This window comes from Aulonocara sp. 'chitande type north' Nkhata Bay, linkage group LG14, assembly GCF_057382095.1.
Source record: "Aulonocara sp. 'chitande type north' Nkhata Bay isolate Kocher_YH1m ecotype deep benthic linkage group LG14, A_spYH_male_GT1.1, whole genome shotgun sequence".
Taxonomy (NCBI): domain Eukaryota; kingdom Metazoa; phylum Chordata; class Actinopteri; order Cichliformes; family Cichlidae; genus Aulonocara; species Aulonocara sp. 'chitande type north' Nkhata Bay.
This window is the reverse complement of record NC_141357.1, coordinates 29,359,178-29,373,007: the sequence shown is the minus strand read 5'-3', so window position 1 is coordinate 29,373,007 and position 13,830 is coordinate 29,359,178. Positions and strand designations below refer to the sequence as shown.

The window sequence follows — 13,830 nt, the reverse complement described above, 5'->3', positions numbered from 1 at the left end:
AGCTTCCCAGTCTGAAAACTGGAACTATCCTGTGAATACAGCGAGCTCCAGGGTCGTGTTTCTCCTGCAGTGAGCGTGATCTCAACCTGAGCTTATTTAGACACTGATTCCTCTAAAGACATCAGCTCTGAGCGGTATTTGCAATAACAGCCTGAGGCATTCATGAGGCAGGGATTTTTATAGGATGTGTATTCAGTTATGGTCAGGTGACTGGAGTGTTTAGTGCAGAGACTGAACATATTCAAAAAACAAAACGGTGACAATTGCTCTGTTTCGTCACATGCGAAGTTCAGACTGACTCATTAAAAAATAGTTTGTTTTAAATTATGCATTTATGGTTGGAAGGGCAGATAGATGATCTGTTAAAGGACTGCACCTTTCTGTTCACATCCTCAAAGACACTGATACAACGTCATCTTAAATGTTTTGTTGTTCTTACTTTTAGGTTTGATTTGACTTCATTTAACCACAGTACAAAAATCAAATAAAAGTAAACTCAAGCAGGCTAAACACTGGTGTGAGTCTTTAATGGTCCCAAAGTACTAAAAGAAAATACAAAGAAAGAGGAAAAATAAGTGTTTATTTTGTGACTTATACCTCATATAAGGCTTTGTTTGATGAGGCTAAGACTGTTTAATGAATGACTGGTAAACTTTGAACAAGAAATCTGGTGCAAACTGCAGAGAGAAACTGTAACTTAGTTCAGTATAATTAACAGCCAGCTCCCACCCATTATTCACCCCCCCTGGAACCTGATACAGAAGACTCTCATTCACAGTTCAGTCCGTTCACCCCTGTTTGTGCCTCTTGTCAGTGCAGTCAAGAGCTGTTCTCCAAATGGATGTGTTTGCAGTTCCAGGCGACAGGCATAAAGGATGGTACCTTTCTTTAATGGCTCCAAACACAAAAGGTCCAGAGTTCGCCTGGCTGGACCCATCCAGACTTTACTGTAACTCCCAGGTATGCCGAGAGAAAAGAAATGTTGCTAAAACTATTCGCTGAGCATGACAAACCTCACCTCTAACTGCACAAATACACATGCAGTCTCTCTTATCATGTGCACATTCGTCATTTTATGCTTTTTTTCCCTCTTTGCACTCGATCCAGGCTCTTGCAGACTGTGCCAAAGACCTTCTCAGTCCTTTCCAAAGTGACAACATTGACTTGGTTGCTGGCATGGATGCGATGGGATTCATTCTTGGTAAGAAAGCAAAGAACTTCACGTTTAGAGGTAAAATACAGGGCGAGTTCAGAGAAACTAAAGAGTAATTTTTTATTTTAAGACGTTGTCAGTGTGTACATTACGTAGGTCGGGAAACCTGACCCTTCAGGCAAAGATACTAAATTTAGAAAAACTCTGCCTCTAACACATGGCATGGCAACGTGAAGCTTCTTTTCTCGCTCTGTGGGTGTGAATGAATGTTACTGATGTTGTCTTTTCAGGGGCTTCTGTTGCCACCGCTCTTGGAAAAGGTTTCCTGGCTGTTCGCAAAGCAGGTCACCTATGTGTCCCCACCCAAGGCCAAAGCTACACAGACTACACAGGCAGGGAAAAGACTATGGAAGTAAGACTGGATGTGCTAAGACCAGGTTAATATTTCTTTTTACCCTTAAACCCTGTCATATAATTTACTGAGAAAGATGTTTGGGCAGTTTGTGGATGAGAAGGTTGATAAATGACTGATTTCAGCTCTTACATTTCTAAAAATATGACAAAATCATTTAATTATTTATTTTGTCAAAGCCCAGTCTTTCTTTCTCCAAACTCCCCTGTCTTTCTTCTAGCACAGCACCATCTGTTGTCAGCTGAAGCAACTGATATTGAACAAATACCAGCTGTCATAACAAAGATGAATGCAGAAAACTATAAAACTGGTGTAAAGGCCTTTGTCCAGAGAGACGTAGAAAAAGTGATCAGATGAGTTATCCTTCACAATATTCTCAACGACAGGGCGAACGTGTGTAACGAGCACGCAGAGAATAGCACAGGCCTGAATGTTTGTTTCATTGTAAATCAATGAAAATATGCCCTAAATCAGGGGTGTCCAACTCCAGGCCTCAAGGGCCGGTGTCCTGCAGGTTTTAGACCTCACCCTGGGTCAACACACCTGAATGAAATGATTAGTTCATTACCAGGCTTCTGGAGAACTTCAAGACATGCTGAAGAGGTAATTTTGCCATTTCAATCAGCAGTGTTGGATCATGGACACATCTCAAACCTGCAGGAGGCTTGGAGTTCTCCACCCCTACCCTAAATCATCGCATGATTAAACATTTCCTGACAGGAATGATGTCTGGCAGGATGACACAATGACAGATCATTGAACAGCTAAAAACGATGTGAGCCACATGCGATGGCCTTCACATATTAGACGGAAGATTCTGGATAATGTGTCAGAATTCATCATAACACTGAATGAGGGAAAAGCTTCATTAAAACTGCCAAGAAACACTGAAGCTGTTCAAGTAGCTCAACACCTGACTAAGATGCTTTATTTCCTGTAGAGGAATGTCTTCTGAAGGTCCTGCCTGGGTCACTGCACCATCTCCTGGTGCAATCTGGTATTGCATAACATGCGTAGGCCAGTTTAGGACATGAAACCACAGATGTTGGTTCTTCAGAATCTGTTGACAGCCTGGATTCATTTTTGAACATCAATTTGCAATACGTACATTTAAAGAAGAATCAAGTCTCACAAATTCCTACAATTTCTACTTTCTACATCCTCTCCAGCACAAACACAGTCTGGTGTGACTGTGTATAAACAGGTGAATGGAGATCCACAACGTTAGGGAAATGAGTATTCTCTTAATCTGAGATTTGAAAACAAAATACTAGAAGCCCCTAGAACAACATTAATGGGAAACTTATGCATTAAAATATAACTGTTTATTGTCAGCATTTGTTTTTGTTTCTTTCAAAAACACAAGATGTACCATTTTCTTTTAATACTTGTCCTCGTAAACAAAAAGAGTTAAAGAAGAAAGACTGAAGGAGACATTAACAGTCGACATGTGTGTCCCCGCCGCAGGTTCGAGGGTGTTGTTAGTGGACCAGTGGATAGAGACTGGAGGCACAATGAAGGCTGCCATTCAGCTGGTAGAGAAACTGGGAGCCACAGTTGTAGGTTTGTCAGTCAATAAGTTAACAGTTACAGTGCTGTGCAAAAGTCTTGAATTACCCTTCTTTATATTTTGTTAGGAAAATGTAAAAAAAGATGCAAAAATTCATTGGAATGTGGAAATCAAGGATAAAAGGCAAAAACTGAGTTTCTTCTAAATCCTTAAAGTAGTCTTCAGGAATAGTTTTCTAGGGTTTTTGATGAACATTTAAGTTCTTCTGTGGATGTTGGCTGCATTTTGCGCTGTTCTCTGTCAATACGACCCCACATTATGGAAATAATCGACCATAACTGTGTTTTTCTAACTAGGTATGCTTTTACTGCGCTGTTTTGTCAACAAAAAAAAAGAAGAAAAATGAAGCCAGATCCGTCTTCCACAGGGCATTAGCCACTGATATTCAGTCCAATCCTTGTATAATTTGGCATTCTTCAGCCTTTTCACTCAATTTCCCATCCTCAAGAATAGTTTCTTCCACTGAGACCATTTCTGATGAGGCTTCAGTAAACAGGAGATGTATCTGAAGGGCCAGATGCATCTCAAGTCCTGCATCAGATCTTTGTTGGATTTGTCTGTTTCTTAAGGACATAGGACTTGAGGACACTTTCAGATACTGCTTATCTACTTTAAAATGTTTTTAAATCAACCACTTTTTCTTTTGTGCCCTACTTTTCCAGTTTGGTCAAAGACACACTTGTCCAAGATATGCTAACTTTTCAGCAAATAGCTCTTTGGCAATCACCGTGTTGGTGCAAAAGAAAAGCAGCCAAAGAAAAACTTTGAAAGATTTCCAGAAAAGCCTGGAGAACTACTGACTGGTTTAAAAACAGAGGTCGGTGCGCTTGGAAGCAAAACATAAAGAAGCAAGGGGTTGTTCAAGACTTTTGCAAAGTAATGTATTATATAATAACCGAATGACTCCCAACACTTGATTGTAAACATCTCACTCTGCAGGCGTCGCAGCTGTGGCTATCGAGAACACCGAAGGAGGAAGGTGGATTAAGGAAAACTACAAATTCTCTCACTGCATACCCGAAGAGCTGCAGAGCCAAATTGATGGAAAATACCTCGACTCCTTCAAAAGCTTCAACAACTGAACAAGTTAACGTGATTCCTTAAAGGTTCAGCAAAGAAGGCAAAGCACAGAAATTTTATAATAAATGTATAGATATATTTTTTAAGAAATACAGTGAGCTCATAGAATAGCTGGCTTTTTTTTTTTAGATTTATTCTATTTTAAATAACCGAAACAATTTCTATTCTATTGTTTAATGTCCTAACAACATGTAAAGCTCACCATGGGAAAATGAAAAATATGAAAACCACATTAGTTTTGATACTGACCATAAAAGTCTGTGATAAATTTGATTGTAAACAGAAAGAATATACCTTTCAAGTATCTTCATTACAAATATGGCTCCCAGTCTTTGGTCTGGGACCTCAGCGTGCGATGGATAAACGGAGAAGATGATGAACAAGATATAAAAACAAGAACAAATTTTCTTTTTAGCCTCTAACAAATATAACTGGTCACTTTAATGCAATGAAAAAAAAAGAAGAGCCAAAAAAACAAATTCAACACGAGCAGAATATGACTGTTAAAATAAACTACAGCAGCAACAAGATTTAAGATTGAATTGAAGCCCTAAGTGAAACGAGACTCTTTCTGGCAGGACGGGAACATTTTGTGTGTAATTCCTGTGTCACTCCACAAGAATCTGCACACACATCCCGTGGAGGAAAAAGCTTTCTAGGCCAGGAAAAACTGAAATTAAAACATGTCAGGAAGGGAAACATCTGAATCCCTCCTCCCTCCCCGACCACAGAAATCCTTCCCGCTGAGCTGGACGGCAGCCGTGGTCATTTTCCACTCAGAAAACTCCTCGCTTTCAGTCCGTACCATCGATTTTAACCTCCTGCTCCCATCCTTACTGACAGCAGTTGGACTGTTTCTTCTTCGATGCAGCGTACAGATTGTTAGAATTGCTGTTAATCCCTGAAAGCAAAGCTTAGTTTTAAAGCGTGCGACAACTACTTTTGTGATTTGGGATTGTCTGGATACTCACTGACAACATCTCCGATTTGCCTTGATCCGCTTTTCTCCAGCTCAGCAAGAACGTTGGTCTCAAACGCTAATGATGCAACCCGAAAGAAAAACTCTCTCACGTTTTCCCCTGCAGCAGATACAGAGAGCATCTGTCAGGGCCTGTGTGAAAACTACTGCTGGGGGACTTTATATTTAAACAGACTTAAGGAGAAGCACTGGAGGTCTATAAAGAAACTAAAGCTAGCTCAATAGGCTTTGGACAAGTAAATCTTTTTATTTTTTTCTGTAGTTTTGTCTCTGTGCATCGTAGGATTTAAATCAAACAATCAAAATGACAGTCAAATGCAGAGCTTTAGCTTTTATTTAGGTGGTTTTAAAAACTATGCATCAACTGTCCATGAATGACAGTGAACCTATACAAAGCTGCTGGTTTTCAGAGAATCAAAAGCTACCTGACAAACCAACATGACTTTGAATACAGGGATTGTTTTTCCTTTGCAGTCTATGACTGAAAGCATAGATCTCATTCTTCCAGGCTTTTACTGCCGCCCTCTGTTGGTGCTCGTTTCAGGGTCTCTGCCTTCAGATCAGGCGATGGACTCCTGGTACTGAAGGACATACCACTCAGAAACTCATGGTTTGCTTCTGCAGTATGCTTTGGCTCATTATCCAATTGCACTGAGGTGTTTGGGTGAATCTGAGCACAGAGTAAAGCCCTGTACACTTCAGAATTCATCCTGCAACTTCTATCAGCAGCCACGTCATCATACGTGCACATGCCGTAACACTGCCTCTGTATCTGATGGATGAAGTGGCACACTTCAAATCATGAGCTGTTTCTGTTTCTCCATACCTGTCTCTTATCATCATTCTGGTACAAGTTTATCTTGATTTCAGCTGTCTGAAGATTATTTTTCAGAGCTCTGCAGGCTGTTTTGGATGTTTTCTGGCAAAATCTAATCTGGACTTCTTGTTCTTGAGAGTAATCAGTGGGTTCCATCTTGAAATGAACCCACACTCCTCGAGTGTTCTTGACCTGGTTAGATGTTGTCAAGTTGTTTTTCATAAACAAGGACAAAGTTTGAAAGCATCTACTTTCGTTGTCTTCTGTGGATTTTCAGGCCTTCTAGTGATGCTGAGCTTTCCAGTGCATTCGACTTGGCCACTGCTAAAGCTTTTGTTCTCTCTGAATATTTTCTGGTAATAAACAGCAACAAACACATTTTTTTAATCTTTCTAGATTACAGTAGCTGTTATTCAAGCCGTGTAATACAGACTTAGGTGCAAATTTGGTAACTCTGGAACTGAACACTTTGCATTTACTACCAAAATATTTTCATGTAAACAATCGACTGCAGCGTCTTTCCCTGAGGAACAGTGTAAACAAAAACCAAAAGCTATTCTGGCTGAAGCTATAGAAATATTTTTCATCTCTAACACCTTTTGGAGGCAACCGCTTTACTTGTATTAAAATCCAAACGCTCACCTGTCAGCGATGAAACCGCCCAATACTCAGCTTGGATCTCGTTTGCTAGTTTGAGGGCATCTTGTTCAATCTGGGAATACTGAGCAGGTGACTGTGAGACAAACCAGAGCATACAACACATTAGCAATAAGAAAACAAACACAACTGTTTATTTTATTGTATCATGTTTACTGACTAACTCATAAAAACAATGTCTTCCTAGCAACCGAGCTAGCTTAAGTACGGCTGTTTAAATACATAATGTCTTAGAAACGTTCCTGTGTGTGATTTCCACCTCGGTCACAACCACTTTAGGGTGTAGTAAAGGAGGAGAAACATTCCTGAGGTTCGAGCTTGGATACGCTTTGTGCTCCTGGCACCTATCCAAGCATTCACATTTGACTCCAGTATATACAACAGAAATGTCCGCAGGCACGTCCACTTTAAACAGTAAAAGACGTACGCTGAGGTCCTTCTTGGTGCCCACGAGGAACAGCTGAACAGCGGTGGGGTCGTTCTCTTTCAAAGCGTCTTCGAGCCACTGCCTTTAGATGGAAAAAGACTGCATTAAATCCACCAGCTGGGACAACAATGAGATAAAGGCACACAAATGTTATTCTTATATTATATATTTACCTTACATGGCCCAGAGAGGCAATATCATTTACATCAAACACGATTATAACAACTGGAAGAGAAGAAGAGATCATTTTACTGCGTTAGCAGCTGGGAAAGCGACTGATATTTTATTCCTTGGAAACAGTGTTTTAAACGGAGAGACTGATGGAAACTTACCCTGGGCTCCTCTGTAGTATGTAGAAGCAATGCACTTGAACCTCTCTTGGCCTGCGGTGTCCCACCTTTAACACACAGAGAGCGGCTGACGAGCATAATCAGAGTGACTTTTTTTGTATTAATGCATTACATTTTCCGGATCAGACTTACAGCTGCAGGCTGAAAGGAACACCCAGCACCTCGAAGCGCTCCATCTCAAAGTCAACACCGATTGTTGCTTTGTAGTTCTTGTCAAAGGTATCCTTGCAAAACCTTAAAAAAAAAAAAAAAATCTATTGCAAATATATGCACTTATGGTCGGCAGCAGACTACATCATTTGGACAGGTGACCAACTCTGACAGGGGGGCATTCAAGAAAAAACACAGAAAATTGCTATGCTTATTTACACCCATACATGCACAGAGAAATTTAGCACAAAGTGCAAAAAGATCTGTGTTAGATTGCAGAGGCAAAGGAGCTTAGCAATTTTCAGTAGGTTCACGCTTCGAAACTAGCTGCACACGCTGATAAATGGCCTGTTTTTAGTTTCAAAGAGACATGAGGGGTCCTTTATAAAGTCTGACCAAAGTTGTGGGGGCACATTGAGTTTACTGGGTGGGCCTGGATCCCCAGGTCCCGATCATAAAACCGACACTGCCTGCATTTGTTAATAAAACAAAGTATCTAATGTATGATCATGGCAGACGCATAAAGGAACTTATTACAGAAAAATAAACTACAAGTGACAAAACGTGACACGGTTGTACTGCAATTTAAAACGTTACAGTCTCAAACTGTGTACTTCCATACATGTGGTAGATGTTGTACTGCATGCAGCGAGGCTCTCTAAGTGGTCCAAAACTTGTGTTTTCCTCATGCGCAGAAGTGACGGGACCACAAACCATCAAAGATTATCATCTTTCCTAACAAGCATTATTTTTGGTGTTGTGGTCACAAACACAGCCATTACAAAGCATAAGTACAGTAAAGCATATCAGGGCTGGAAATAGATGCCCCATTTTTATGTTTTCTACCTTTTTTTCATGCTTTTAACAACTGCTTCATACTTTTTTGATTACCGTGAAACCTAAAGCAATTGTAACACAGGTTAAGTATTGTGCTTCCTTGAACTCCCTCTGAGTTATTCATTTCCCCAAATTCCCTCTCGCCTTGCAGTCACATATGAAGCGAGTGTGTCTTAGTTTACCTATTAATCAGGCAGGTTTTCCCCACAGCCAGATCCCCCACCACGATGACCTTGGATATTTTAAATCTGCTGAGAAGAATAAGAGAAGCAGCAGCAAGTAAATAAGAGCCACATAAAGCAGATCGCATACAGCAGCTTCACACTGCGGCACTCACCCCACAGTGCCGGTCCGCTGCTCCTGACACGCAGTCTTTACTTTATTGTTGAAATCATTTTTAGTGTGGATGGCTGCCTCTTTTCGGAAACACTGAAGAGAGGAGGGCGGGATCGTGAAGATGTGAACTTTTCTAGAAAGATAAGCAGGCAACTGGGGTCACTGATTTTACCTGAGGGAGCTGAGCGATGACTCGGTCCCGTCGAACAGGAGGAAGGACGCTCATGGCTGAAATGCGGACGGACATGAGGCCTCAAGGAAAACAGCAGCTGGACAGAAAGACAGAGGGAGCGGTGTAAACAGTCTGCTGTTTATCTTTAAAGCCACCCAAGTTAAACGAAAAATCTACCGAGACAGAAACGGGTTTAGTTGACCGAGTATACAAGGCAAATTCTAACCAGCATTAAAGTCAATATTTGGCATAAGCGCCTTTATTTTTCAACGATCTGAACTCTCTTAGGGAAGTTTTCTTGTCAATGCTTTAAGTAGTCTTTAGGGATAGTTCTCTAGGCTTCTTGAAGCATTCAAGGCTTTTCTTTGGGTGCTGGCTGCCTTTCACTCTGTTCTTTTGTCAACATGAACCCACACTGCTTCAGTAATGTTGAGATCCAGGCTCTCGAGAGGTGAAGCCATGATCTATAGTGTTCCATTGTGCGTTTCAAGATGTTACTACATTGTGGATGAATCTCTGTTGCTGTGTTAGTATTTCCATCAGCTTTAATATGATCGCCAACACCACTGGCTTGTCACCGATTTTCAGTTCAGTTCTTTTTGACAGCCACCTTTCCACTGAGACTATTTCTTTAGTGAACCACAGATCTCTCTCAGGTATTGATATTTTTATTTTTTAAGGAGGTGACTTTCAGATTCGGTTCATCTGCCGTAAATATCTTACTTCTACTTCTGTTGTGCTCTACGTAGATTTTCTTAAGCACACACGGCACACCATCCTGAGATATGCAACTTTTCAGCTAATAGTTCTTTAAGAATCACCTGGTTGGTGCAAGGCTGCTATTTTTTGTCTGTCAAGCTGTGTTATTTTTGATAACTTTCATAGATTCAGCTAACAAAGTGGCAACAAATAATCCTAATAACAAAGGGCTAAAAAGGTTTCTGTTATGTGTACACTCGTTCATCCCTCGATTTAGGTGCCTTTTTGTGCTTGAATGATTCATAGGTCAGCGTAGAGTGACTTAAACACAAATATATTCCCGTGAAATTAAAGGACTGGACTGAAAATGGGTGAAAAAGCTTAAGAAAGACCACTTAAAAAGAACAAAAGTCACCTTGGAAGAAAAATATAAAGAAAATCAAAGGTGGCTCGAGTCTTTAGCACAAACTGTAGTTAACTAAAACTATTATGCTGATTATTATTAGAAATCCCCAATTTATTGTCTGTTGACCACGTCTGCACCGAAGTTCGGATAAGAAGGTAATAAAAACAAGTGCTTAATTAGCCGTAGCTTTCTGAATGTGGGATACATCAGCTCACGCAGTTTTTCCTCTAACTTCTTTCAGGTTTGTTTGTTTTCGTTTCCCAGGCTACCAGGACATAGACAGTACCACAATTAGCCAGCCTCTTTAAAATGTTATTTTCCTAGAAATAGACGCGACCATGTAGACAACAGCAACAGTTTGTAAAACCAGACAACTGTGATCGGCCCTGATCCCCTCAGTGCGTGGATCACATTTAATCCTATTGTTCATCAGAGCTTCACGAAAAGAGGAAGAACGCTGTTTTTATATAGTCTAACATATAGCGGAAACCTGAAGACTGGGCATCAAGTTGAAGGAGGAGCGCTGAAGTTACCCCCGAAGAAGAAAAACCGCAGGAGTTACTCAGAGTTAACTCCTGAAAAGCAGCAGCGGGTTTGGAGATGTTACGGGATACCTCAGAGTCTCCGTATGGTCCGCTCGGTCCTCTTTCCTCCTCTGTTCTGCTTGTATTCGTCCTCTAACAAAGACGCTCTTCACTGTAAATCAATTCAGCTCCATTGTTAACTATGAATGTGTGTGAAGATGAAACGGATGAGCGGAAGTTGTGGGGATCGGCAGACTGGCACCGCTGCAGCTGCTGACTCAGGTCCCTGGATTTAGTTTTTCCTCCCACATTTTTCCCTGCTCGCCCCCCTGCTGGAGGAAAGAGGAATGATCGGATATAAGGGGCTCTGTCACTTACATTGTTAACTTTGCTTGTTTGTTTTTCTTTGTTACACTTATGTGATTTTTTTTTTTACTATAATAGAAACCATGTTTAAAGGTCACAATGCGGGAAATCCTTCTGCATGCACAACAACAGCCCAAAAACAAAAACTACTGTACATATCTTCTATTTCCATTTTATAATACCACCCACTTTCACCTAATTCCACGTAACTCGAGTATTGCTTACTTTTAATGTCTTCGTTTTTTCCCCACAGAGGAAAAAAACTATAACTTCCTGTCCTTCAATACTGACTCTTCTGCTACAGAGGGCGCCATAACACTCTTTTGAATATCTGTCTAGTTGTAAGCGCAATAAATAGTAGTTAAATTTCTAACAGACATAAATCACTTGCTTGCGTTATTATATTATGTCACATATAGCAGTGCAGGCCTACATACATACACAAACTTGCACATACTAGATTTGTCTTTACGATGCAGCGACGTGTCTTATTAAAATATGAGGCAGGGATGAAAAAGTTATTGCTGATGTTTTTATGTATTTTTGTGTGTCTAATATCCTTGTTGATATTGGCAAATAGGCAGCATTTGTATGGAAAGGTTATACAGAAAATAAACAAACGCCTAATATCATAAGTAGTATCCTTATGATTCTCCATCATTGTACTCACTGTTTTCTATATTCAATCCAGTCTTTTTTGATCTCTAGAAATATACTTACATAACTTTTATGTCACTTTCCTCTTGGTTATATCTTTCTTGAATTTTTTTAAAATCTCAATCATAATTTTTACCTGGATAAATTAAGGATAATGTAATAGTCCCTTAGCCAAAAATTAATTGCATTAATTGCAATTCCAGCTTGTGATAAAAAATTATCTTCCTGGCACAAAATCGTTTCATATCATTCATAAGATTTATGTTTGACAGATTCTAAGCTAACAATCGTTTTACAACAGTTTACATACCAGAAATCATTTTTTAAAATGTCAGCAAACTTTCAGTTAGTAAACAGATGACTTTTACAGGCAGGTTAGTTACTGTCAAATGGGTTCATTTTAATGAGTCATGCATTATTTCCAGCAACAGCAATGATATGTTTGCTCAGTAATAATAATAAAAAAGACATCCCATTGCTCGCTTACACTATCAACACATCCCTTTATTCTTCTCATCCCTATGATGTTCATAGTACACATGTAAATAAAGCTCCGGTTGCAGTGCTCAACATGTTTTTATTTTGTTTTACTTTTTGGTTTCATGTAATGTTTTCAAACAGTTCAACACATATCAGTAAACACAAAAATTGATTCTGTGCAGGTTGGCACACAAACTATGTGCTGTGTGCTAAAAGCATTAATGTGTTCCCCTCTCAGAATGGAGAAACATGACAAGATAATATTTTTCTGAGGTAAGCGTTGTTCAGCAAGTGAAATTTGATAAACTGGAATGTAATATCTTGATTCATTCATTCAAATCAGAGACTGGATCTATATCTTGATCTATCTATATCTATATCTTTGTATAAGGTATTCAAAACTTTTTTTTGTTATTTAAAGGTTAGATGTGGAGAAACCTGTGGACTGGCTGTGGTGTTTAGGTCAACGCTAGGTCGCATAAAGGGAAGCAGACATTGATTTATTTTTAAAACGATGACACTGATTAGATTCATTCACCGAATTGTACCTTTTATAGCTTTATTATTTCTGGAAGTTAGAAATCAGCCTATAGCTCATGTAACATCTGCTTCTATCCTGTCATACTCCGTTTCCCTCATCCATAATGAGCAACAGCACGGGTCAGCTGAACACATCCTACACAAAGAAAAATCTTCTGGAGGTCACAAAACAATTATTTGACATATTTCTATGTGATTCTGTTCCTCACTCTGCCGGCCACACCCCTTGACAGGTCACCTAGACAACCACGTACACACATACTACAACACTAGAAACCACCAAGTATCCCACAACATGTAAGCTTCACCTGGAAAAGCCCAGACTGGCACTGTAATACCGAACAATGTGTTTGTTAAATGTGTATCATATTTGAGCCTCACCCCCTTCCTCATTCAGAGTGCACCCTCGATTCCTTTCCTCCGGTGTTAGTCCCGCCCACCGGGAGATGCAAGCGGAGGAACCGAGGAAGAGACATATCAGCCAATAGTCAAATGTGCTTTAGATGCTTTCTAAAAATGGGAGACGTGAACCGGAAGTATCTGTGTGTCAGCTGGTGGAATTCTCTAAATTTTAAGGAAAGGCGCTTCAATGCTTCCTTTATTATCTTCTTTGACATCGGATGCACTGGACGATCGTTTTTTGTTGTTGTTGTTGTTTTAGGAAATGAGATTACCCGATCACGTCCCATAATCACAGCAACATGCCACCCGACAGCGTGATTAACACTGCGTTTTCAATCGCTTCAAGCTTTGTTAAACCCACAGGTGAATGCAGATGTGAGATTTGCTTCTCATCATGTTGTCGCAGGAAGAATCCATATATTAAAAATCTTAATGAATAAATGAACGGAGATTATGACCCATAACAAAATGATACAAGTAAATTCATGCAGTTTGTGTTAATTATGTTCACTGCTACAGTGCACCCTTTAGGATCATTTATTTATAGAGGAGTTATAGCAGGTCCAGGTGAAGGAGCACATATGAGTTAACTGATCTTAGGTGTGAATGTCAGTATATATCCAGTCTTTGTGTGTTAGCCCTGCAAAAGTCTAGCAATCTGGGTGGACCCTGCCTCTTGCCCTATGACTGCTGGAGTTAGGTTCCAGGTTCCCGTGACCCTGAATTTGACCGCAGTCAAGGAGAGGAGACCAAGCAACAGGCATTTATAAAGCATGTCAATCAAATATGACACGTGACACAACTACTGCTTGTTTT

The 13,830-nt window shown here is 40.0% G+C and overlaps 2 protein-coding genes across 5 annotated transcripts; one reads left to right on the top strand and one right to left on the bottom strand.

Moving 5' to 3' along the window:
* The first annotated feature begins 783 nt into the window (after positions 1–783).
* On the top strand, positions 784–4,506 carry LOC147314865 (uncharacterized). The gene is made up of 5 exons (XM_086261976.1): positions 784–960; positions 1,108–1,201; positions 1,444–1,590; positions 3,033–3,128; positions 4,075–4,506. The coding sequence occupies exons 1-5, from the start codon at positions 838–840 to the stop codon at positions 4,215–4,217; spliced, it is 603 nt and encodes a 200-aa protein (XP_086118102.1). The 5' UTR covers positions 784–837; the 3' UTR covers positions 4,218–4,506.
* Positions 2,856–13,085, bottom strand: LOC147314864 (ras-related protein Rab-34-like). 4 transcript variants are annotated; one of them, XM_086261973.1, is made up of 11 exons: positions 12,994–13,085; positions 8,941–9,037; positions 8,770–8,861; positions 8,615–8,683; positions 7,578–7,679; positions 7,428–7,492; positions 7,269–7,320; positions 7,096–7,177; positions 6,654–6,744; positions 5,187–5,294; positions 2,856–5,116 (listed from the first exon to the last, which is right to left on the bottom strand). In XM_086261973.1, the coding sequence occupies exons 2-11, from the start codon at positions 9,013–9,015 to the stop codon at positions 5,049–5,051; spliced, it is 804 nt and encodes a 267-aa protein (XP_086118099.1). In that variant the 5' UTR covers positions 9,016–9,037; positions 12,994–13,085; the 3' UTR covers positions 2,856–5,048. The 4 variants fall into 4 exon arrangements, with proteins under 4 accessions (XP_086118099.1, XP_086118098.1, XP_086118101.1 ...); XM_086261972.1 differs by lacking the exon at positions 12,994–13,085 and adding an exon at positions 10,660–10,909; XM_086261975.1 differs by lacking the exon at positions 12,994–13,085 and adding an exon at positions 10,660–10,909 and having other exon boundaries at positions 8,615–8,680.
* Between the last annotated feature and the right edge of the window lie 745 nt (positions 13,086–13,830).

What these genes read in the sequence shown, in the direction of transcription:
- LOC147314865 (XM_086261976.1), top strand. Translation starts at nt 838, where the DNA reads ATGGATGTGTTTGCAGTTCCAGGCGACAGGCATAAAGGATGGTACCTT. An exon ending in GACTTTACTGTAACTCCCAG is followed by an intron (nt 961 to 1,107) that starts GTATGCCGAGAG and finishes CACTCGATCCAG; the next exon opens with GCTCTTGCAGACTGTGCCAA. An exon ending in ACTGGGAGCCACAGTTGTAG is followed by an intron (nt 3,129 to 4,074) that starts GTTTGTCAGTCA and finishes CTCACTCTGCAG; the next exon opens with GCGTCGCAGCTGTGGCTATC.
- LOC147314864 (XM_086261973.1), bottom strand. Translation starts at nt 9,015, where the DNA reads ATGTCCGTCCGCATTTCAGCCATGAGCGTCCTTCCTCCTGTTCGACGG. An exon ending in GCCTCTCTGGGCCATGTAAG is followed by an intron (nt 7,178 to 7,268) that starts GTAAATATATAA and finishes TTCCATCTAAAG; the next exon opens with GCAGTGGCTCGAAGACGCTT. An exon ending in GCAAATCGGAGATGTTGTCA is followed by an intron (nt 5,117 to 5,186) that starts GTGAGTATCCAG and finishes CTTTGCTTTCAG; the next exon opens with GGATTAACAGCAATTCTAAC.